The 25,683-nt window shown below is 47.4% G+C and overlaps 1 protein-coding gene across 1 annotated transcript in view; it reads left to right on the forward strand.

The window, feature by feature from the left end:
• Positions 1-5,188: 5,188 nt before the first annotated feature.
• SH3GL1 (SH3 domain containing GRB2 like 1, endophilin A2) overlaps positions 5,189-25,683 on the forward strand; it is a 140,801-nt gene continuing 120,306 nt past the window's right edge. The window contains exons 1-2 of the mRNA XM_083179331.1: positions 5,189-5,501; positions 21,898-21,966. Of these exons, the coding sequence (XP_083035457.1) occupies positions 5,457-5,501; positions 21,898-21,966 (114 nt within the window). The 5' untranslated portion in view covers positions 5,189-5,456. The remainder of the gene's footprint in view (positions 5,502-21,897; positions 21,967-25,683) is intronic.

Below are 25,683 nucleotides of genomic sequence, written 5' to 3' on the forward strand. Positions count from 1 at the left end.
AAAGGATTCTACTATCTGTAGCATCTCTTCCAGAGATGCCTCAGCATCATTAAGGAAGAGAAGGGTATCATCAGCATACAGGGCAACAACATCCTCCCGTCCACCCAAGGGGATACCTCGGACAGCTGGGGAGTCCCGTAGCATGATGGCCAGGGGTTCAATGGCAAGGGCGAAGAGGGCAGGGGACAGTGGGCAACCCTGTCTAGTACCCTTGCCAAGTGGAAATGACGAGGTCACGAAACCATTGACCGAAATGCGGGCCAAAGGAGAAGAGTATAGCAGGCGGACCCAGTTTATAAAGTTGGGACCGATGGCAAAACGGCGCAGAACCTCCCACAAATAGTTCCACTCTACTGAGTAGAAGGCCTTGGCAGTTTCCAGAGACACCACTACTGCCCCCGACCCAGCCTCCACATCCCCCTGCAGGTGACAGAAGAGTCTCCTAAGGTTCCGAGTGGTGGACCGGCCCGGCATAAAGCCAGATTGGTCCTCATGGATAACTGAGGTAATCACCGCATTAAGTCTGGTAGCTAAGATTTTGGCCAATATTTTCACGTCAGTTGAAAGGAGTGATATGGGGCGGTAAGAGTCCGGGAAAGAGGGGTCCTTCCCAGGCTTAGGGATAACAACAATAATTGCCTCCGCCATGGATGGGGGGAGAGTCCCCCCATTTTTTAAGTCTGTGTATAACTGTAGGAGATAGGGCACAAAATAATCTTTATACTTTTTATACACCTCTATCGGTATGCCATCACTGCCAGGGGCTTTTTTGTTGGGGAAAGAGGCAATAGCTGACTCAATCTCAGAGGGTGTTATGTCTGCTTCTAAAAGGTCAACAGATTGTTGAGACAGGGGAGGTATATTGACCCGAAAGAGGTACTGTTCTAACTGGTGCGAGGTATATGTCGCCCGGGACGAGTACAGAAGAATAAAAGGAGAGAAAGGTTTGTGCAATCTCTGGTGTGGTGAAATACTCCACTCCCTGCGGATCGCGGATCTTTTGGATGGAGCTGGATGATCTCTCGTCCCGGGCGAGATACGCCATGTAGCCGCCCCCCACATCTGACTGGGAGTATTTAGCGTGAGCTGAGAAAAGGAGTTTACGTTTGGACTTGTCAAGTAGATAATCGGTCCACAATTTACGCACCACATCCCACCTTAATTTGTCCCCGGGGAGGCCAGAGCTTAAGTATGTACCATCACATCGTGAACACGTAGCCTCCAATCTAGCCTACTCTTCCCTACCAGATTTCTTAATATTAGCAATTATTTTTAGAAGGGAGCCACGAATAACTGTCTTAAATGTCTCATGCCTGACAGCCGGGTCAGGGCACGAAGCATTGTCCACGTGGAAGTCAGACCACTCCCCAGGGAGTGCATCCCCGACTGTCAACAAGGTGAGCCAGAAGGGGTTAAGCCTCCAGGTTCTGGCACCTCTAGAGGGCATCAGGTCCAGCATGAATGGTCCGATATCCCTCTATGGAGATATTCCACTGACATAGTTTTGGGTATCAAGTCTGGGGATACAAGTGCAAGGTCGATTCTAGAGAAAGATTGATGGCCTGGCGAGAAGCAGGAGAATTGCTTCTGGCTCGGATGTCTTTGTCTCCAGACATCGATTAGATCCAGTTCATTTATTAATTTGGCAAATGGAGTGGGGGAGGGAGGGGGAGAAGAAGGGGAACCTCCCAGACCCGACCACCTGTCCAGAGATCTATCCAAAATATTATTAAAGTCCCCGATACAAACTACAGGGGCTTGCGGGAAGGAGGCAAGAAATGTCACTGCCTTCTTAAGGATGTCATTGCTATAAGGGGGAGGTATGAAGATTGCGAGTATATTCATAGTTGTGTGGTTAATATTAGCTCTAAGGAAGACGTATCATCCATACTGATCGATTTGATGATGAGTGAGGTGGAAATTGATGGTTTTTTTTAATCATTACCATTACTCCTCGAGCATTATTGGAAAAGGTGGAGTGGAACAGATGTCCCACCCAGGGTTTTTTTAGTGACATTGTCTTGGTGCCCATCAAGTGGGTCTCCGAAAGACAAGCCACATCTGCTCCGTGTTTTTTGATTTCGGATAGGACAAGGGAGCGTTTAACCCGGTCATTGAGGCCCCTAACATTCCAGCCGAGTATGCGGAGCCCCGCTACTTCATGTGGGGGTGGCATAACATAGAAGGGACACAGGGAAAAAGGAAGGAAAGGCAGCCATCGCCGAGGCAATAGATGAGAAGGCAGGTCTCAAGAGGGTAGAGGAGCATAAGGAGTGAGGGGTGTACTCAAAGGAGGCCCTATCTGTACCGACACTACCCAGGTAAGAGTTGGTGAAAGGGAAGCTACAGTCCCACCCACCGGTTCTATGGTCGTGGTGGTCAGTGTAGATAAACCTTGCAAAAAAAGAATACGGAGCCCATTTGCACAGCATCACAATCAAAGAAAAATAAAAAAAACATAGCAACAACATCATAAAGATAACAAACCCTAAGTCCCAAACCCACCCGGCATACCTATCGAACATTAGATACACTTTGGATCCCATTTAACAGCTAACAGCTAAAACTAAATTTACCCAACTAGCAAATTTACTGTGTAAACGAAGGGGTATAGAGACCGGTGGTCACCTATACAGAAAGCTATTTCCTTACATCGAACTCCTTTAAAGAGTAGATATCCTGAGCTAATAGAAAAAAAAAAATTCTAAATGTACGTTTATATTAGGGTAAGGATAATGCTATCTGGAGCACAGACAAAGCAGAGATAATAACAAATTGGGTCAGAAGAGTAACATTCCCCATTTATAATAAACTAGAACCGTTATGCTCACGAAAGGATCAGTTGTGGCCTGCGATCCAGCTACTGCTCAGCCTCTTGAGGGGAACTGAAGAAGTGGGTGTTGCCATCCGCCACCACTCGAAGGCGTGCCGGGAATAACATGGAATATTGGATTTGACGATCACGTAGCTTCCGTTTGACTTGCAGAAACTGGGCCCTTGTCTTCTGGATGTCTGCAGCAAAGTTGGGGTATGCCGCCACTACCTGGTTGTCGATTTTAAGCGGACCTCGCTCACAAGCCAGCCAGAGGACCGCATCCCTGTCCTTATAGTGTAGGAAGCGGGCGATGAAAGTGCGCGGGGGAGCGCCCGGTGGCGGTGCTCCAGTGGGCAACCGATGGGCCCTCTCCACAGTGAAGTGTCGGCTGAAGTCATCAGGGGAAAACATCTCAAGGAGCCATCTTTCTAGGAATTTCTCGGGGGAGGAGCCCTCCGTCCTATAATAATAACAATATTAGGTACTTGTTTAGTTTCACGGCAGCCGATCCGATGCGATTTTTTACCTGTTCATAACTCCACTATCCACTACGCATGGAGTTTATTTTATATAGTGTGGCGAGCGCTGAAAACCACTGAGCCCGAAGCGTGGCGAGCGGACGCGGATTACTGCGCTCGCCACACTATTTAAAATCAACTCCATGCGTAGTGGATAATGGGGTTATGAACAGGTAAAAAATCGCATTGGATCGGCCGATATCGCATCCGATATATCGGCCGCCGTGAAACTAAACAAGTACCCAATATTAATAGGCAAGTCCAGTATTTATCCCCCCTGGAATAGGTCATGTTAGGAGATGGGCACAATCTAATATAACACCTCTCATTCCACCGGAGCCTCCCTGTCTTAAGTGCCCCGGCGACCCCAAAGGCTTAATCTGGCCCTGCCAGATGCGCGTGCTTCCGAAAAGGGTGTGTGACCTTGGATAAAGGGGTATGGCTTTGCAGGGGGCATGGACAGTGCTCTGAGAGATGCTGGCAATGCACCCTGTCTCGCACAGCAACTATTCCTCGCTGCTCTGAACAGTTGGGAAGCATGCATTATGCTTGCACCAGGGTGTCCAATCACTGTGGTCTACATATTGTATTTTAACATGACTATGGGCCTGATTCAGACCCAATCGCTAGACTGCAAATTCGCATCACCAGTGATTTATCGAATAAATGTGTATGCCTCCTTGTGATAAAATTCAGTTTTGTTTTTATTCGCTGCCTGTTCGCCAGGTGATTGACAGGGGGCTGGCATTTGTGGGTGGCACCCAGCCGTTTAATGGTGGTGTCATGGAATGGTGGTGGCGTGGCTAGGCATTTTCAGCAAGGTCCTCTGACGTCAGCACCTGACCCAATCTGCCTCTCTCATCGCAACCGCTAAGCAAGTACAGGGTTACTCTGACACTACACACAGTGGGGAAATCATTTGATGGTGAGTGTGTTGTGAATGGATTAGCCATTTGTAGGCTTGCACAGGGGCAGGTTTTTACTTTGGCAAGGCGGAGGCTATCTGATCGCAGGGCACTGCTTTTTAGCAGCCTTGTGATCAAGTCTGAATCAGGCCCAATGTAACTAAGTGCTTACAAGACGATTATCAGCAGCTTATTTATGTGTACAGTTGGGAAGACCTGGGGGCGTTTCAGACCCGGTCGGTGCAGTCTGAAATTGCTCCCCCTGACTGATGGTGAGGAATTGCGAATATGTGCATTTGAGTGACAATCTAATTATATCTCCTCTGTGTAGCTGCATACGAGTGGATGTTTAAGCATATGCACTGTTCGCATGCTAATGCGGAGATTTGCTTGGCGGTGGCATTTACCTGCCTAGCGAGCAGGTCTGAATCGGGCTCTTAGTACAGCTATTCAACTATTGTCATACCAAATGCTGCTTAAGTCTACATCCCCAATACATTTATTTGAAAGCAAAATTCCCCAAATTACGCCATATTTACTACCTACTAATTGTTGATTCGAAATTGCACTTAGCAGCTAAATGTGAACATGTTTGTTTTCGTCCATTCTTTATGTAAGTTGCAGGTTAGCGACCAAATTGAGGGAAAAGCGCCACCTGGTGGAGTGAAGGTAAACTGCTGTTTATTATCCACCCGAATCTGCTCTTTTGTTTATACACCGCACCATTTTGTTCCAGCCTGCACTGCGCTGTATAGGGAGGGAGGAGCTTATAGAGCTCAGCAGGGAAACCTTCCTTGAAGCTTGATAGCCCTCTGACGGCTAAACCAGGTAGTTGCTAGATCCAAGTTGGTTGAAGAACCTTTTACGCCCAAGGGGAGGAGCACTGTCACAACCCAACCCCCCGTCCGCCTACTACCTGTAGTAACCGTGACCGAGGCGTGGCGAGCGTACATTTGGGCCCCCATGTTCGCACTTTGCTCCTCCCCCTCTAGCATCAGATACTCTCTCCAGCATGGATCTAGACCTCTAATCCCCACCACCATGGCTGCTGCTGTGATTGCATACTCCGCCCCTATTTCCTCCTTCATACCGGAAGTGCCATGTAGTTTCCTGAGCCGGGGATCCCAGAGGGACTGTAACTGCTGCTTGGTTACTTTAGTGGTAGCCGATTCCGACATTCCGGAGCCTGAACCATAGTGCTCCTACATCATAGCCATCATGTCTGTGGCCGGGTTGAAGAAGCAGTTCTACAAGGCCAGTCAGGTCAGAAATGGATTCTGTATCTGTGGGGTTCCGATTGCTTGGCGTGTTTTGTGCAGGTCGCCACTTACCAAATACCGCACATATATGAATGTTTGCGGTCACTTGCGTTGTTGTCCTCTGGAAGTTTGTTAGTGATCGTTTACACAGGGTCCGGCTGCGTCTACGTGGGCTGCAGGAGGTTGCCGCTCCTGTTTTGGAAAAAGTTGTAAACGTTGTTGGGACAGGTCAGTGCTGGGCGAGGCCTGCTATTATTCGTTTGTGCGCTCTATGTTTTGGCCGAAAACTAATCTACGATGCTTTTTTTTATGCGCACCGATTGATTTAATTGCAGTTTAGTTCGTTTGCAGAAGACGGTTATTGGTTTTGCACTTATGCTCTTTTGTAGTGTGCAATTGCATAAATAAACTTCAAATTACACAAACACTATAACCTCTTATTCCACATATTAATATCACTCCATCTATAACAGCCCTATATCCTACATGAGACTTTAAACAAAAAAGTGCCAATGAAATCTGATATACATCTGTCAAATGTGTGACACCGCAAAGTTTTATCTCTATTTCTTATTCAACACCTTCTAGTTATTCATACTCAAAAATAAGCCTTTGTTATAAGTAGATACAGTCATTTTATTAAGATTAAGTAATTTTACTAGGTTCTGGTTATCATGTGAATTTCAGTACCTGATTGTCAGAAATTTCTTCCTCCTAAAAGCAAAACCATTTGTTAGCTTGTAGTGCAGGGCTCGACAATTTTTTTTTAAATCTAGGAGCTGGGATGAGTGTAGGAGCCAGGCAAACTAAAAACAGGGACTGTACGCACCTAAAATTTACATTGATATACACAGTACTGCATATGGAACATCGGCACACAAACACACAGAGCACAAGATGACAACTCGCACCCGCTCAGCCGCTGGCTGACTATTCAAATCAGGTCCGCGGTGCACAGCTATTTCAAATCTCAAGGCTTCAATCAGAGCTCACTGCCGGCACCTGACTGGCTGCTGAACCGCGAGCTCTTGGATTGGCTTGCGGTTCGGCAGCCAATCAGGTGCCAGCAGTGAGCTCCGATTGAAGCCTTGAGATTGAAAGGGCTGCACCGCGGATCTGATACAGCGAGTTGTCACCTTGCATATCCGCTCTGTGTGTTTGTGTGCCACCACTCCACATGTAGTATCGTGTACATGAGGGGGGAATGGTGCGACCGGCACTGTCACGGTGGAGGAGCACTTCATCGGGGCACCCGCTGGAGTGATGCCTGCTGATCCCTGGGTCACCCGCAAAAAGCGGCCACTGTCCCTCCTTGAGTTTTGAAATAGCCGCGCCGCCCATCCGTGTTCCTGCTCTGATGTGCGAGTGCATGCCGGTGATGTCACCGGTGTGCCTACAAACTCGCGCAATGCACCCCTGGAACTGCTGAAGAAGATCCTGAAGGACGCCGGGGTACCAGGTAAGTATGTTAAAAAAAAAATCCGAAAACCGTAAAAATTCCTTATCCAAAATGCTCGTGGTTCCCATAGCTCTTTTGCACCCTTATCTGACCCGGCATTTGGAACACGGATCCAAGCCAGGTCGGATCGTGATTTGCACCATGTAAGTTTACACAGTGTAAACGGAGGCGACGCTTGGAGATTGCTTGGAGGTCATATTTGTTAAAATATATTTTAAGAGGCAGATAAGCTGAAATAAAACTATTAGTTAAGGGGTACACATGGATAGATCGCTCAGCACACTGTGATGTCAGTGATATGTGCTGAGCAATCTGTCAGCCAGTGTTCTCTGGTGAGAATACTGGCCCTGACCGGGGATTAACTAGATTTATCGGTACTTCTGTAGTTTCACGGCTCCAGCATGGCGCCGTGCTACTTCCGGGTTCTATGCTCGCCACGAAATATGTAAAAAAAAAGTAACTTAACTCCATGCCAACATGGATAGTTCATACCCCCACTATCCATGTTGGCATGGAGTTGATTTTAAATAGCGTGGCGAGCATAGCGAGCCACCGAGCCCGCAGCGTGGGCGAGCGTAGCGAGCCCCGCAAGGGGACTCAGACGCACAGCGCCATACTGGAGCCGTGAAACTACAGAAGTACCGATTTATCCAGCAAGCTGGGTCTTGCTCATCGGGCGATAGTGACTTGGCAGCCCGCGCATCGCTATGACCCCTACACGGAGCGGTATAGGGGCATTTTGTAAGCGATCTAGTGAAATTGTTTAGAAATTGCAGTGTGTAGGCGCCATTACTGCTGCTGCTGAAGTTAGTTCAACAAGATTATGAATCATTGGGTGTGCTTTTTCACACTTGGACTTTTAACCTTTTTTGTTGAACTAGGTAATAGTTAATTGTTTTTTTTATTTTTATTGTTTTTTACATTAAGATTAGATTTATCAGATGTTAGGGTTTGCTGGATAATTATGTAATTACATATAAAATAGTCTTAAAAGAATAAATACTAACATTTTAATTTTGGGAAAATGAGGGGACACTGGTACCATGGGTTACTGGTTGAACCACAGGAGCTGGCACTCAAACTTTTATTTATTTACAGTTTCTTATATAGCGCAGCAGATTCCGTTGCGCTTTACAATTGTAGACATTGATAAAACAAAAACTGGGTAACAACAGACAGACTTGGAGGTAAGAGGGCCCTGCTGCAAGCTTACAATCTATAGGGACATAGGAGGGAAACACAAGGAGAGGCACCAGTAATAGCATAGCAGTCCTACCAAGTTACAAGTCCAGAAGGGAAGCTATGTAATAAGTGCCTCAGAGGGAAACTTAATACTATAGTTTAGCTAAGCCAGTGAGTTTTAAGATCCTGTAGGAGCTGTGCATGTTTCCATGTGGCAGCTGTTACAGTCCTACTAATTAGTGTATATATTTTTTTTGGGGGGGGGGGTGGGGGGGTGGGAAGGGGGTTAAATCTATTTCCTTTTTTAATTTCACTTTTCTTAGCAGTGTGCTGATGGAGTACAGAGGTTGTTCAGAGCCTTTGTGTCTTGCCTCGCTCAACTACCACTGTTTTACTTATACCCCTAGACAACAGAAAAAAGAAAAAAAGTCCCAAGGCGCTACCCAGCACCTTCTGCCAAGCCTTCAATTAAGGACCGCCACACAGTCCTTTCCAATGACAATCTTCCCAAGAAATCAGGCAAGCGGCGATGATGCTTGTTCCTACACCAATGTTTCTTTGATAGAGTTCTTTTTCTCCCATAATCAAACACATATGTGGAAGAGAGAGAAAAAATATACAATATCTAGTACGTCTTTATTTTAGATCTTATTTTTGTGAATATATGAAGGGCCCAGAAATGCATACCCTCACTCACATAGAGAAAAGTGAGAATATGTGCAAAAAGGTATCTTTGACATGGATCACACTTTGTGATGTCAGCAGTAGTTCCCTCCACCAGATGGTTTTTAGATGAACGTACCGTACTCACATAAAATACACTTGGATAACTCCTATAAAGGTATCTTTAAGCACTAGAATAATTCCCGTAGATTGTGCTATTCTCCTCTCTGTATTAAATTACAAATATGTGAGCTGGACCATACGTATAATGGTATCTGTATCCTGATTGGAGCAGTTCTCCCTTGAACATGGACTCCGGTGAGTATTTAAAAAATAAAGAGAGAATCTCTCTCAATTTTAAAAATGTTTATTCACAATACATAAAACAGTGGTAACTGGAAGATGGAAAAAATAGAAAAAAATAAGGTGGTACCTGGAGCCGCACAGTGGCCACGTGCGCAGAACCTGCACCACCCAAAGACTCACATTCCACAGTGGTTGGTACCCCTCTCCACCGACTCGTTTTGATAGGTACTCCTATCTTTGTCAAGGTTGGGGAGAGGTTCGGATTAAGTTAACCAAATGGCACTTATATAACAAATGGCTTTTTATTAAATACTTTCATCTGTTTGGCCGGATAATTGGCAACATCTTGTGACCCACTTCCGGCGGAAGTGCTCAGACATCTAATTTGCAGCTCATTAAGACCTCTATAAATACCCCTACAAGTTAGAACCTCTCGCAGTGGCCACATGTGCAGAACCTACACCACCCAAAGAATCACAGTCCACAGTGGTTGGTACCCCTCTCCACCGACGCGTTTCGATAGTCTTCATATGCCCAGGTTATCATTTTCAGGGGGTTATATAATAAACATCACAGTTCCTAGTCCTAAATGTGGTTTCACCACAAATCTTCCCATGGATGTGGAGAGAAGAGGGTGGCATTGGATCAGGCTTTCCATTCCCTGAATAGGTGATTGTTTAAATGCCAGGGTGAACAAAAGAGGGCTTTTACACTAACTAATACCCCTTTTACACCAAAAACCCTGGTCGGACCCTGGTCTTTGAATGCTGGAGTATCCAGGGTCTGACCCTGCTTTATACCCCATTTACACAGCACTTTGACCTGGGTCTGCACCATTTACACTGAACCTGGGTCAGTCCTGCCTAAAAAAAAAAAAAAAAAAAAATATATATATATATATATATGGCAGGGCTGACCCAGGTTCAGTGCTGCTGTACCACTCCCCGCAGCCGTGAAGTTCCTGCGGCGAATGTACAGTCAGTGGTGGGGGTCCCTCTGGCGCATGGGAACTAGTACTAGTTCCTATGCGCTGGAGGTACCGCTGACAGTGACTGTACATTCGCCGCAGGGACCGGCTGCCGGGGGGAGGTACAGCAGCGGCGCACATCATCTCCGCTGAGCTCCGACCGCAGGCTGACAGGACAGGTACCCCCCCCCTCCCCTCAGCAGCCGCAGGGACCTCCTTTCTTCCTGCAGCAGCTGGGCTCATCTTCCCCACCGCTGCACGCTGTGGACCCGCTGCGGATGCCATTTACACGGGTCCTATCCGGGTTCTACCCAGGTCAAATGGACACGGATATACCCCATTTACACCGCCGATGATCCGGGTCTGACCCGCAGCTGACCCGGATTTTTCGGCGGTGTAAAAGGGGTATTATTCCTTTTCCAGAATGCAGATGGTTCCTTATGGACAATTGTAAAGGTGCATACACACGGAACGATATTGGAAACGATCTGATATAGTTAGCGGTGGTATGAAATCGTTCTTACACTTCACAAAAGATTGGTCTATGATCTTCCTGGAACAAACACACACACACTTTTATGGATATAGATTAGCAATATCATTTATTGAGCAATCACTGTGAAATTGTGATCCCTAAGGTAACTTTTTTTCTCATCCAAAAATGGAAGCAAATGATCTTTTCTGCCTCACATTTCGGGTTACAGAAAAACCTGACATTAAAACAAATGAGCATGGTAGAAAAAAAATCAAGCTGACATTTGATTACTGTTCTACAGCATACGTAATTAAAAAATGGGGACTATGAATTTAGAACTGATACCAATATGGGATCAGCTAATTCACATACCTGGCGCTCTAGTGAGCTGAGCTCCGACCGCAGGCTGACAGGACAGGTACCCCCTCCCCTCAGCAGCCTCAGGGACCCCCCTCTTCCCACAGCAGCTGGGCTCATCTTCCCCAGTGCTGCACGCTGTGGACCCGCTGCGGATGCCTGCACCCGCAGCCGGACCATTTACACGGGTCCTATCCGGGTTCTACCCAGGTCAAATGGACACTGATATACCCCATTTACACCGCCGATGATCCGGGTCTGACCCGCAGCTGACCCGGATTTTTCGGCGGTGTAAAAGGGGTATTATTCCTTTTCCAGAATGCAGATGGTTCCTTATGGACAATTGTAAAGGTGCATACACACGGAACGATATTGGAAACGATCTGATATACTGTAGTTAGCGGTGGTATGAAATCGTTCTTACACTTCACAAAAGATTGGTCTATGATCTTCCTGGAACAAACACACACACACACACTTTTATGGATATAGATTAGCAATATCATTTATTGAGCAATCACTGTGAAATTGTGATCCCTAAGGTAACTTTTTTTCTCATCCAAAAATGGAAGCAAATTATCTTTTCTGCCTCACATTTCGGGTTACAGAAAAACCTGACATTAAAACAAATGAGCATGGTAGAAAAAAAATCAAGCTGACATTACAAGATTACTGTTCTACAGCATACGTAATTAAAAAATGGGGACTATGAATTTAGAACTGATACCAATATGGGATCAGCTAATTCACATACCTGGCGCTCTAGTGAATAAAAAATATATATATTTTTATATTTATAGTGTGCTTGTAATGTGCACCGAATCAATGTGTACTTAGCTGCTGCACGTGTTAAATGAACTGGCCCAGCTCATAAAGGGTAAGAAAATTAGGGGGGGGGGGGGTTAACACAATTGCGCTGCTAAGCAAAAATATGTATAACTCTGAGTATATATATGTTGACCAAAAATGACACTGGACACGCTTTAGAAATTGTACATTTTTATAGAAATATAAAAAAAGGAAAAAGACATATATAATTATAAAAGCACCTAAATAGCCTAAATGCATACGGGGTTAATTAATAAGTGATCAGATGTGTCTCCAGGGTTGTAAGAGGGTTTCCCAATGATATAATTGCTCAGTTCCAAATACTGGTATATCCAAGATATATTATATACTTGTGTGAAACAAAGTTATTTAACTTGCAGCAAGGTGTTAGTAAAGCCAATTAGCATGTATGCGGAACATGCACTAGGTGGAAGGCAGTTCATTAAACAGAGAAATTAATAGTATTGAGGTTTCTCACCCATAGATTTTAGTTGTAGCGGGGAGCTGATGTATGTTGGTAGCTCAACCCTAATTAGGTTCTCCAGATGCGGGTTTCCTGAAGCAGGGTTTCTCTGTTCAAAATAAATGGTGAATGAATAGCGCTGTGTAGCGCTGCAGCAGGAGTCCCCAATATGGTGATCCGGGGGACAAGCTGTTTAGCAGTGGAGGGTCTTATTATTCTCACCCGCCGGGATGAAGTGAGACCAGCCGGCACCGCTGACGAGGGTGTATTGCTGGTGGGCAGAGGTGATAACAGACGGCTGCAAGGAGAGTGGAAGTCGGGAATGCGGCTAACAGTGAGCCGCGCTGTTGTGCTGAAGGAGGGACCTTGGAGACACGTCTGCAGACTTCAGTATGACGTCAACGTGTTTCGTACCCACAGTTGTTGGGAACTTTTTCAAGACAAGTGCTTTCTGGGCGGCGGCAAGGAGAGCAGGGCTCACACACTTCACTGGCGCTCTACAGGCGCCCCGCCGGCCATGCTACCAATTGATGGTAATATGCTGACAGACAAACAGAGGCAAGGAAGGTGAGGAATGATTGTGGCAGGTAATAGGATATTGTATTGTGGAAAGTGGGAGCACTTTTGTGACCATCTTTATCAGCCCATAAATGGCCATTTTTTAATGACCTCCACAAGGAAAGGCAGAGCTCACCCAGGTCCAGTGTAAATGGTGCATACCCAGGTCGAAGTGCTGTGCAAATGGGGTATAAAGCAGGGTCAGATCCTGAAAACTCCAGCATTCAAAGACCAGGGGATTTGACCAGGGTTTTTTGTAAATAAATATTTGACCTCTAGCGTCTGACGGAGCACAGCGCTGCAGTTTTACTTGGAGTGCCAGGAGCGCTTAAAGATTTGCTCCCTGTCAGATGCTAGAGGTCAAATATGACCCTTTAGCACCTGGCTCCTCCAAGAGGAGGGAAGGGGGCAGGCGGAGAGTAGTGGTCAAGCCACCTGGATTGCTCCAGTGAGCTTACCAGTTGGCGACCACTGGTCTTGATCCTTTTGTTAACCACCAAAAAAAATAAATAGGTATATCATGTCAATACTTTTGTTTTAAAAAAGTGCGTTTCTCTTTCAATGGTCCTGGTGACACAGCTCAACATTGGGATGTAGGAGGGTCCGTAGGAGCCAGGCACCTATCCTAAAGCTTTTGGAGGGTAGGCTCCTCCCTTCTGCATCCCAGACTCTCCAGTTCGTGTTAGGTGCCCACTGGAGTGGGTGCTATTCTAAAGAGATAAATGCAAGGATGATAAAGAGAGATAAACATCCAGCCAATCACCTGCTAACTGTCATATTACAGGCTGTGTTTTGAAAAAAAGTCAGTAAGGAGCTGATTGGCTGGAAGTTTATCTCTCTTTATCACCCTTGCATTTATCTCTTGTTAAGGTTTAATACATCTGGCCCAGTGTTAGTTAGGAGTTTTTTATTTTATTAACTTTTACACTAGCTAGGTAGGCACAGTGTGAGGATTCTCTTTGAATCCTCACACTGACAGCGCAGCAGGAGCTGACAAGCGCGTCCTGTCAGCTCACTGCGCACAGGGGAGACACTGTCTGGTCTCCCTGTGCAGTGCTTACCGCTTCTATTAAGAAGCTGCCTGGGCTCTGGAGCTCTCTGAAACCGGCTTCACACTAGGTGGGGGTCATGGGGGACAGGCGCTCTGTGATGGCGGCGGCCATTTTCTGCGGACCTTACACACTGAGCTCCTGTATGAGAGGACAGCAGTGTGTTACAGGCATGTTCCAAGTGGTCCCCAGCAGAGGGGGAGACACTGGAACTTGGAGATCCTGCAATGGGAGCGGCTGTCTGTTGGTGGTTGGCGGCAAAAGCCACGGACCCCGCAGCAGCAGGGACTTGGTCTCTTCCCTCACTCTGTTTTGGCGCCATTCGGAACGCTTGCAGCGGAGCTCAGCTGGCCAACAGATCCTGGCAGAGTGATTGGATTTCCTGGGCATCGTTTCCCCCACTTCTGAAAGCTTCAGACAGATAAGTGACTGTGGTACATTGGCTCTGTATAAAACTCCTGTACTTTGTGCACTATGACTGTTACCTTTTGCTGAGCAACAGTCTGTGGCTTTGGGGGAGGGAGCCCTTAATGCATTGTGCGCTCGTAGTGTTTGTACACTAAAATTTGCCCCTGAACAAATGGCCAAGGTGGGCTTGTGTATTACTTGCGCTGGTGTTAGACCCATGGGCAGTGAACCCCAGAGGGTAGAGCAATCGGAACCTGCGTGGGCCAGTGCACTGGGCAGGTCTGTAAATGCCTTAGTGCAATTGCTGGACAGGCAGAGTGATGTGTTGGTATCTTCCCCTGGTATCTTCCCCTAGACCTATGTCATCATCTCAGCAGTCCTCTGGCTCCTTGCCTCTGACCCAAGCAGATCCTGGTTTCTTACAGGTCATGCAGGATACTGCTAAAGGGATCAGCAGATTTAATGATTTGTTAGACAAATTTGATAGTGATACTGTGGGGACCCCTAAAAGGTCTTATTCAGTGCCCTTGCTTGTTGCTGAATCTGGAGAGGTGGGAGAGTGCACAGACATCCCCTGGGATCAGGGTGATGATTCTGAGGATTCCTCGGCCCCAGGGGTGGAGGATTTGATTACACAGGCTCTGAATTTGTCTGTGGAGGATAAAACACCTGCAAAAGGTGTATTTAAGCGGCAGCGTAAGGAAACTTACCTTCCCTGCGGATGAAGGTTTACAGGATTTGTTGGAAGGGGCTTGGAAAACGCCCGATAAAAGGCTTCAGATGCTTAAGAGATTTTTAAGTCTATACCCCATGCCTGAGGCTCATGCGGACCTCTGGGAAAAAGTTCCAGTGGTGGACGCTTCTGTGGCAAGGCTTTCTAAAGCCACGGTGCTACCTGTCCAGGGGGGGGGGGGCAACCTTTAAGGACCCCGTAGACAAGAAACTTGAAGGTAACCTCAAGGCAATTTTTGAGGGAGTGGCCTTCACTTTACGCCCTCTTATAGCGTCAGCCTGGGTCTCTAAGGCCATGATTGTGTGGGCCAATGACTTGTGTACAATTTTGCATGCTGATCCAGGTGTGTTACTGCTAGCTGAGAACCTGAAAGCAGCTGCGGAGTATGTGCTTGAGGAAGCACTCAAAATGGCTTCCAGAGTATCCACGGTGTCTGTTAATGCCAGGAGAGATCCACGTTCCTCCCATCAGCACCCACTCCGGCAAAACGCCCTTTCACTGGTCCCTCCCAGCAGTCCTTTCGTGAGTCCAAGTTCCGCCCTAAGGCCAGAGGCGCCTCTAATGCTAGCAGAGGCACTAGAGGAAAATTCAGGAAGCCAAACCCCTCAGATCATCAGGACTGTTCCACCGCCCCTGCCGCTTCCAAGCCGGCAGCATGACGGGGTGCACCCACCAGGAGACTGTCTCGAGGTGGGGGCCCGGCTGTTACACTTCAGCAAAGTGTGGGACGCCTCGTGCCTAGATTCCTGGGCCAGGAGTCTTATTTCGCTAGGTTACAGGCTGGAGTTTGCCAGGCCCCCTCCTCGACGCTACTTCAAGTCGGCCCTCCCAGCTTCAGTGGAGGATCAGTTGCTCCTTCAGGGAGCAATTCACAAGCTCCTCCTGTCCAAAGTAATCCTACCTGTACCAAGACAGGAGCAAGGCCAGAGTTACTATTCAAACCTGTTCCTTGTCCCCAAACCGGACGGTTCAGTAAGGCCCATTTTGAATCTCAAGTCGCTGAACCCCTTCCTGCAGGTGTTAAAATTCTAAATGGAGTCGCTCAGGTCGGTGATTGCCTCCCTGGAAAAGGGGGAATTTCTGGCCTCCGTAGACGTCAAGGACGCCTATTTACACATCCCAATTTGGCCTCCTCATCAAGTCTTTCTAAGATTTGCGGTGGGAAACTGCCATTACCAGTTTCAGGCGCTGCCCTTTGGGCTGTCAACTGCCCCGCGCGTCTTTACCAAGCTCATGGAAGAAATGATGGTCCTTCTCAGGCTCCAGCGGGTAAATGTCATACCCTACCTGGACGATCTGCTGATCAAGGCAGGATCGGAGGAGGCCCTGAGGAGTGCGTTAGACCTGACTATGCAGGTGTTGAGAGACCACGGGTGGATTTTAAACATCCCAAAATCCTCGTTGCTCCTGAGCCGGAGAATGGTGTTCCTGGGTATGACTCTAGACACAATGGAGCAGAAGGTGTTCCTGCTGGCCGAAAAGGCGTCAGCTTTACAGGCATTGGTAAGAGAGGTCCTATCAAACCCTTGGGTCTCGGTGCACCTCTGCCTCAGGCTCTTGGGCAAGATGGTGGCCTCATTCGAAGCCATCCAGTATGCCAGGTTCCACTCCAGGACTTTTCAGCTGGATATCCTCACAAAATGGCCAGGATCCCCCCACCAAATGCACAGAAGGATTTGCCTGTCTGCACAGACCAAACTCTCCCTGCAGTGGTGGCTAGATTCGCCAAATCTATTGGCGGGTCGCTGCTTCCAGATACAGGACTGGCTTCTGATTACCACGGATGCTAGTCTCAGAGGCTGGGGGGCTGTGATACAGGGAGTCCGCCTACAGGGCCATTGGTCTCCGATGGAATCCATGCTGCATATAAACAACCTCGAACTTAGGGCTGTTCACTATGCCCTTTTACAGGCGGAGCCTATGCTGCAGGGCGGTGCAAGTCCAGTCGGACAATGCAACTACGGTTGCCTACATCAACCACCAAGGAGGGACAAGGAGCATGCCCTGTATGAGGGAAGCCACCCGGATATTCTCCTGGGCAGAACGCCATGTAAATGCCCTGTCGGCCATCTTTAGAAGAGGAATCGACAACTGGGAGGCGGATTTCCTCAGCCGTCACGATCTCCACCCCGGGGAGTGGGGACTTCACCCTCAGGTGTTCCAGGACCTGGTAGATCTTTGGGGGCTCCCTCAGATCGACCTTATGGCCTCACGGTTGAACCACAAGCTGGACAGGTAATGTGCCCGGACCAGGGATCCAGGGGCAACAGCAGTAGATGCCCTGACTTGGATGTGGGCTTTTCAGCTGGTGTATCTGTTCCCACCGCTCCCGTTGCTGGCACGAGTGCTAAAGAGTATCCGACACCAGAGAGTAGAAGCCATTGTAGTGGTTCCAGACAGGCCACGAAGGGCCTGGTATGGGGACATTCAGGCCATGCAAGTAGAAGACCCTCTAAGAAAAGATCTTCTCCTCCAGGGACCGTTTGTCTTTCAGGACTTACCGCGGCTCGTTTAATGGCCTGGAGGTTGAACGGCAGATATTAGGGCTCAGGAGACTACATCCCTCGGTAATTACAACCATGACGCGGGCCAGAAAACCGGTCACGGCTTCTCACTACCATGTGATATGGAAGAAGTACATAGCCTGGTGTGAGAAAAATGCATTGCCACCCAGCAGTATTTTGTCTTAACAATCTGTTAAGATTCCTTCAAGCCGGCTTGGACTTGGGCCTCCGGTTGGGGTCCTTGAAGGTACAGATCTCGGCTCTGTCAGTATTTTTTCAGAAAAAACTGGCGCTGTTGCCGGAGGTCCACACCTTCCTGCAAGGGGTGCTGAGGATTCAGCCTCCCTTCGTACCACCCACCGCGCCTTGGGACTTGGATGTGGTCCTAACCTTCCTTAAGTCCTCTTGGTTCGTTCCGTTGGAACAATTGGAGTTGAAACATCTTACTTGGAAGATTGTTGTCCTACTGGCTTTAGCCTCGGCCAGGCGGGTGTCTGAGCTTGGGGCATTGTCTTGCAAAAGCCCTTACCTGGTATTCCACGAGGATCGGGCAGAGCTCAGGACCAGGCCGCAGTTTCTGCCATCTGAACCAGCCTATTGTGGTTCCTTCCAGCGCGGTACATCCTGATATACCTCTCTCTTTGGATGTGGTACATACCCTCAAAGTGTATGTTAAGCGTACGGCTAGAATCCGGAAGTTGGATAGTTTGTTTGTACTGTACGATGCGCAAAAGAAGGGCTCTCCTGCATCTACAAGGACCATAGCCCGGTGGATTCGATGCACGATACTACAGTCCTATGCATCGGCTGGGTTGTCCCTTCCTCCAGCGTTGAAGGCCCATTCCACAAGATCTGTTGTGACTTCTTGGGCGGCCGCACGAGGGGTTTCGGCTCTGCAGCTGTGCAGGTCAGGGAGTAACACGTTTGTCAAGTTTTACAGATTTGACACTCTGGCCAGGGAGGATTCCCAGTTCGGACATGCGGTTCTACAGCAGACTCCGCACGTTCCCGCACGTTCTGGTAGCTTTGGGACCTCCCCATAGTATAACCCAGTATCCCATTGGACGGTAGAGAAAATAGGATTTTGGGTACCTACCGGTAAATCCTTTTCTCGTAGTCCAAATGGGATACTGGGAGCCCGCCTCTGTGCGGCTTTCTGCTGTAACGACATGGTTACTAACACGGTTAGGGCTTGTTGTCATATAATGACCTTCTTCAATGATTATGGTGAACTCAGAAGTTATGATTCACCTCTTTTGTTATTTTATGTTTATTATTTTGGTTTGGGTGTGCTGTGAGAATCTCACCACGTTATTGTTCACATACCTCCTCACATAGCTCTTCTTCGGCACAGTTTTTCATTAACTGACTAGTTGAGGGAGATAGAGGGGAGGAGCCAGTGCACCCACACTGAAAGCTTTAATGTGCCTGTCTCTCCTGCGGAGGATCTCTATCCCCATAGTATAACCCAGTATCCCATATGGACTACGAGAAAAGGATTTACCGGTAGGTACCCAAAATCCTATTTTTTGCCAAAATTAGTCTCTGCTTTTCATTTGAATCAAGAGATAGTTCTGCCTGTGTGTTTCAACCCCCAGAGGGTTCAAGGAAAAGGGACAAATTGAGGAATTTGGACGTTGTGCGCGCCTTGCACATTTTTGTGGACAGGGTAAAAGGTGTCAGGAAGACTGATACTTTGCTGGTCTTGTATGATGTGCATAAGATTGGTTGGCCTGCCTCTAAGCAGACCATTGCTAGGTGGTTGCGTTCAGTTATTGCCTTTGCATATACTAAGGTTGGTAGGCCTGTGCTGGCCAGGATTAATGCGCATACCACCAGGTCGGTTGCCACCTCTTGGGCGGTTCGACATGGGGCCACAGCTGAGCAGGTTTGCAGGGACGCCACTTGGTCATCTGTTCACACTTTTGCCAAATTCTATAGGTACCATGAGTTTGCGTCGGAGGATGCATCATTCGGGCGTGCAGTGATGAGAGCTGCAGACCTGAGCGTACCCTCGCAAAGGACCGGCTCTTGAACGTCCCAATGTTGAGCTGTGTCACCAGGACCATTGAAATAGAAAAAGGGATTTACCTTTCGAATCCCTTTCTCTGATATGGTCCTGTTGACACAGCGATCCCTCCCTTGCACTCAGTAAGTATGCCAGTGTTCATGATGTTTCATGTTATGGTTGAAAAGTTACATTTTTAAAATTGTGCAGATATAGGCGTTTGTACTGAGTTAATGTATTCCAGTGGCTTTGCAAGATTGAACTGAGGAGTCTGGGATGCAGAAGGGAGGAGCCTACCCTCCAAAAGCTTTAGGATAGGTGCCTGGCTCCTACGGACCCTCCTACATCCCAATGTTGAGCTATGTTACCAGGACCATATCAGAGAAAGGGATTCGAAAGGTAAGTTCTTACAAAAATCCCTTTTTTTGCTGTAAGGTATTTTTTTTTTTTTTGCATTGAAGATAGTTACCTTTAGGGGTCCAGATTTTGTGTTGATTTCTTAATAAACACCTGTGATACTAATGAACTTAATAAAGAAGCTCTGATTAGTAAATTAAAAAATCAATATTTGTCGCAGTTGAGATATTTGATAAATAGTGGTTTTGACACCCTCTCTTTAAAAAAAAAAAAATTGTAATCTTATGTGGAATGACCCGTAAGTTAAAACTTTTAATGATTTTTTTATTTTATTTTTTTTCGTTCTGCTACCTGAATAGCAGAAACCGATAAGTGCTGTAATGCTCAATGGCTTGCTCTCTACAATGTGGTATTAAACTTTTCGGTACTTGTGTATTTTTTAGGCTAAGCTACATTGTCAGCGTAGTGTCCCCGTGGCAGCCCTGCATAGTCAGCGTATTGTCCCTGTCAGGCAGCGTAGTCACCGTACTGTCTCTGTCCCTGGCAAACCTAGCGAGCGCCTCTCACACAGCGCCGGTAACCGGCAGATCCCCTGCGCTGGCGGATGCCGGCGGAGAGGCGCTCCATCTGCCTGAGATGCACGAGCGTCTCATATGCAAATGCGTCTGTCATTTGTGCGCCAGGTACAGCAACCCTGCCCATGTCCACTTCAGGGAGACAGTTAAGGTATCTGTAGCGCATTCGTCTCATGCACAAAGGGGGGGTGCGGGCGCAAGTGTGTCTCATTCACAATAAAGGCCGCGTTTGCCAGAGCTCTGTTACGTACTAGAAAATGCCTCAATTTCAAACCCCCAATATCCACGTCAGCCTGCAGCATGGCGAGTGGACGCGGTACAGGTCCTCCCAACCTATTCATACCCCCACTATCCACGTCAGCGTGGAGTTGATTTTTATAAAGCATGGTGAGCCACCAAGCCCGTAGCGTGGCGAGCGGATGCGGAATACACGTCAAGTAATCCGCGTCCCCTTGCTATGTTCGATGTCCATACATGCTGGGCATAATTGCCCAGCGTTTATGGACCTTTAAAGGAATCTACAGTCAATTGGAAGGAAACGATATAATGCCAAAAGTAACAAATTCTTAAGTTTGAGTGTATACAGAAGTTTCAGAACTGTTTTTCTCATGTCTAAACTGTAGGATGTTGATATTCAAGTGCCAGAGAATCTCTTGTAGTGGTTTCTGTTATTGAGTAATACTTTTGCATGGTTTTAAGGGGCAATTTAATTCATAACTCTAAATGTTCTGACTAGATCGCTTATAAATGAAGTATGGAATGCTCCGTTTGTACACCCTTTGTGATGGGCGGTCCCGCGGTTCCCCATCACCCGCAGAGGTGGACAGTGCATGCTAAGATCGCAGTCCTTTTTCCTATAAGCAAAATACTGTTCCACACAGATCGCTCAGCACACTGCAGGTGCATTGCATGTGTGCAGTGATCTGGGCTTAGGCAGCTTGCTCAGCATGGGGCACCCATCGCCCCATGTGTACGGTGTACCCATCGCCCCATGTGTATGGTGTTTATGCTCCACATTTGGAGTTACCAGTGTGTATGGGTCTTAATGGTTCTTCCTACTTGTCCAATCTTTATTTCTGTTTCATCTTCTGGCTCTACTTTTCCCTTCTTTCTGTCTGTTCATCTCAAATTGTTCTGTCTTGGGTACACTCCTCCTCCTCCCCCCCCCCCCCCCCCCCCTCCTCCTCCTACATTTTGTAATTGTGACCAGATCATCCTTGTAGAATGATGTTTGTCAAGGACACCCCACTCTATCTTCCTCTGACCTCACCTACACATCTTCTCTACTATTACTTAAAATGTGTTGGCTTTCTCCTCATGGATATCCCAGTACTTCCTTTAAAGTAAATCTCTCAAACTTTACAGTCGTGTTGTGTTTAATTGCTCTACAGACCGTGGTCCCTATGTTCATCAGTAAGTATGGTGCTGTGTTTCCTTCTAAAGTAAACCTAATTTTAAGCAAAGGCTTAGAAAAAGCTCCTGAACACCTGTTTTATGATTACTTTCAGCTTGTGAGTGAAAAGGTTGGAGGAGCAGAAGGAACAAAACTAGATGAAGACTTTAAAGAAATGGAAAAGGTAAGAAAATACTTGTGTTATAACACATACCATATAACACATACCACTTTTAACTAACTTAAATCTTGATATGATAAACTAGAATGTTGTCTAAAAACTATTGTTAATGCAAATGTTTATCTGAAGTATCTGGGATTTTCAATTTGTATAGCGTCCGGCTATCTATTAGGAGAATTTCCGCTACGTCACTGTGTAACGCCACGCCGCCGGTCACATGGGCGGGGACGTCTGATCACATGGTTGGTCCCATGTTTGTTTCTAAACAATCAGTGGACGTTTCGGCTCGGACCATGTGATCAAACGTCCCCACCAATGTGACCGGCGGTGTGATGCCACACAGTGACGCGGCGCATACCCGCCCAGGGAAGGGTGGAAGTTCTCCTAATAGATAGCCGAACAATGAGCCATATAATTGGTGGAATCATACCACATGACCCCAAACAATCCAGCCATTGGCTGGACATTGGAATATAGGTCCTGACGTGGACACAATCTTTTGGATAGCTGAAGAAGCTACATGCGAAACGTGTTCTAATCACTGTTAGGCAGAGTGTAGTATGTAGGTGGTAGTAATGTCTAGTCAGTATTTCTGAATGAATTACTAAGATCACTGTCTCCACAGTACCTTGTACCTAGATAGACCCTAGTATATCATCCATCATTTGTATGTGAGCAAGCTATTGCAGGAAATCTTTATTAAAAAAGCAATAAAGACCCATAATTCCAGAAAATCTGGGATAACTGTCCACACTTTAATATGTTATAAAGGACAGTCACCAGTAGAGGTCACTAGTGCTTCACTGATAAAGATCAGTATATTTCCCAACAATGTCATACAATTGTAATACCTGGGCAATATGCCAGCAAATCCAACAGATACAATTGTATTAAGTTTTATGTAACAAAGAAGATGTGGAGACACATCTTCTTTGTTACATTTCAAAGGCAACTGCTACACTTTGTCAAGCCAATTAAGGCAGTGTAAAACAAGATATATAATACTCATACCCCTTTCACACCAGCCTAAATTCCCGGGTTGGGCCCGGGAACAACCCGGGACTAGCTCTGGTGTGAAAGGTTCCAGGGACAAATTCCCGGGTTAATTTGCCGGCAATTCAACCCTGCTAGGTAGCAGGGTTGCTCCCGGGTCCTTCCAGGGTTACTGGCTGGTGTGAAAGGTGCAGGGACATGTCCCTCCTTCCCGTGTTGCCTCTGCTAGTGCTGATTTGCTAGCAGGGCAACTTTTCTGTTATGGTGGACACTCAGACACGCCCAGAGACAGCATGCAGGGAGACACTGCGCATGTTCTGTGGCACCACAGACCCCAGAAGTTAATTTTAACCCCTGAAAGTCTGCAATGTGTGCCATTTCTTGGACAAATGAGGAGGTGAGAGAGCTACTAATCATTAGAGGGGAAGATGCTTTCATATGCCTTTTAATTTGTTTTATACAAGTAAACAAAGGCTGAAACACTACAAATGTTTTGTGTCTTAATTATTAATAATCAATCTAATGTGAGCCTAAAAAAGGCCATTTTGGTACTTGTTTCCTAGCACGGCCACACCGATTATTATCGGGGTGATCGTGTCGGAAAAAATTGCGTTGGTCGCATCGCATGCGACCAAATCGCATGTGATGCGATCGCCCCGATTTTTACATTGAATCAAATGTGAATAGGGCCCCTGGGACCCTATTTTACATTGGATTCAATGTAAAGTAGTCCCCAGACCCCAAATTTTACCCCCTCAATGGCACCCCACGATTGACGCCAACCCAAAGCGTGGCGAGCGAAGCGGTACGCGTCCTCCGATCTTTTCATACCCCTACTATCCACGTCGGCGTGGAGTTGAGAATATTAAGTGTGGCGAGCGGACGTGTATAACTTCACAGGTATACGCATACCCTCGCGGGGCTCGCTGCGCTCGCCACACTTTATATTCTCAACTCCACGCCGATGTGGATAGTAGGGGTATGAAAAGGTCGGAGGACGCGCACCGCCGCCCCTCGCGGGCTCGCTGCGCTCGCCACGCTTCGGGTTGGCGTCAATCGTGGGGTGACGCTCACAATGGGGTTGAGTAACTTTTTAACCGTGACTGGGCCATATACAATGTGAAATGGGTCCTATTGGCCCATTTCACATTGTTTGCTATGTAAAATGGACTTAATCAAGTCCATCTCATCTTGTGCCATTATGATGGCACAAGACCGACGCGATGCTCCCGATTTCAATGTTAAAAATATTTTAACATTGAAGCCTATGGCAAAATCGCGTCCATCGCGTCGGCCGAGTCAGGGGCCATGTTAATGCACGCGACCGACGCGATGCCCCCGATTTTGACTTTGCCGGCAAAATGGACCTGATTTCAAAGGAAATCGGGTCCATCGCGTCCATCGTGTACCTTAACTTTAAGGTACACGATGGACAAGATTGTGGCCATTCTAGGAAACAAGTACCACCATTTTTAATGCTATTCTCATAGGAATGCAGGGTCATCCCTGGTTCAGTGTGAAAGGTGCCGACCCCGGTTATCCCTGCTTCAAAAGCATGTGTGAATGGGTCCCAACCCGGGAATGTCCCTGCTTGTCCCTGGAATTTAATTCCCGGGTTTGTCTCTGAATTTCTGATGTGAAAGGGGTATTAGCAGTGCCACTTTCCAGTAACCAAGACATTATCCTGGTGGGAATTATTCCCGGTATTACACAAAATTAAACACCTCATCCTCCAACTACATCTGTCTAAATTTTAACCCTGTAAACACACTATTTACCCTCTTTTCTCGTCACCATATGTGTATGTGTTGATTTTAACCTTCACATTTTTTGGTGGGTATCTCCTCATCCAATTATACCAATAAAGATAATAGGAGTTCCCACAGTCTTAAAATAAATGGTCGTCACTGACATCTAACACAAAATATTGAAATAGGAGTGCATCCATCTACAACTGCTTTTTCTCCTTTTTCTTTGTATGCGATATATCGCATGCAATCCCAGCCAAACCTGCCCGGCTCAGAAGCGATCCTAGAGATTAATTCTGCAGCAGGAAGGACTAAGAGGGTCTGGTGCGATGCGCTGTCATTCACCTGCAATTTGGTTTTTTCATTCATGCCAATGGTGGTCACTGGGACAGTGGGGTGTGGGTGGAGCTTCAGCTACAGGCACCAAGTAGAATAGAGTTCTTCAAGTGCAGCCCAGGCTCCTCCTCCTCCACGCCCCTACAGGCTTCAGTTGTTTCTTGGTGCCTCAAGGCACAGGTACCATGGGACAGGGCTCCGTGCCCTGTCTGAAATCTTCATTTTTTTTTTTTTTACACGGAGACAGCGTTACGCTGCTCCCCTGTGGCTGGCAGCGGCGCGCTGACTTTCATAGCCAGACCCGCCGCTCTCCTCATGACACGGAGGACGCCGCGCTCCACCACAGGTAAGCGGGCCCTCCATGTGAGTGGACGCGCGCACCATTTTATGTGCGCACCGCTAGCGGTCGAGTCACCGGGCGGGGTGCAGCCCGGGTGACCCTGGCAGTGGCACCCAGTCTTTTCTGCGCGGCCACTAGACCACCAGGGAGCCGTACTGTGGAGCGCCATTTTTGTTAATGGCGCAGGGCACTGATGGTTCCAGGGGAGGCGGGGCCTTGATCCACAGCTCCCCGCCTCCACGCTCAGAGCGACATAACGCTGTTTTCCCGCCTGAGCTTAGCTTCCCCACGCCCCAGCAGCGT

The sequence above is a fragment of the Crinia signifera genome, chromosome 1, assembly GCF_055691185.1.
Source record: "Crinia signifera chromosome 1, ASM5569118v1, whole genome shotgun sequence".
Taxonomy (NCBI): domain Eukaryota; kingdom Metazoa; phylum Chordata; class Amphibia; order Anura; family Myobatrachidae; genus Crinia; species Crinia signifera.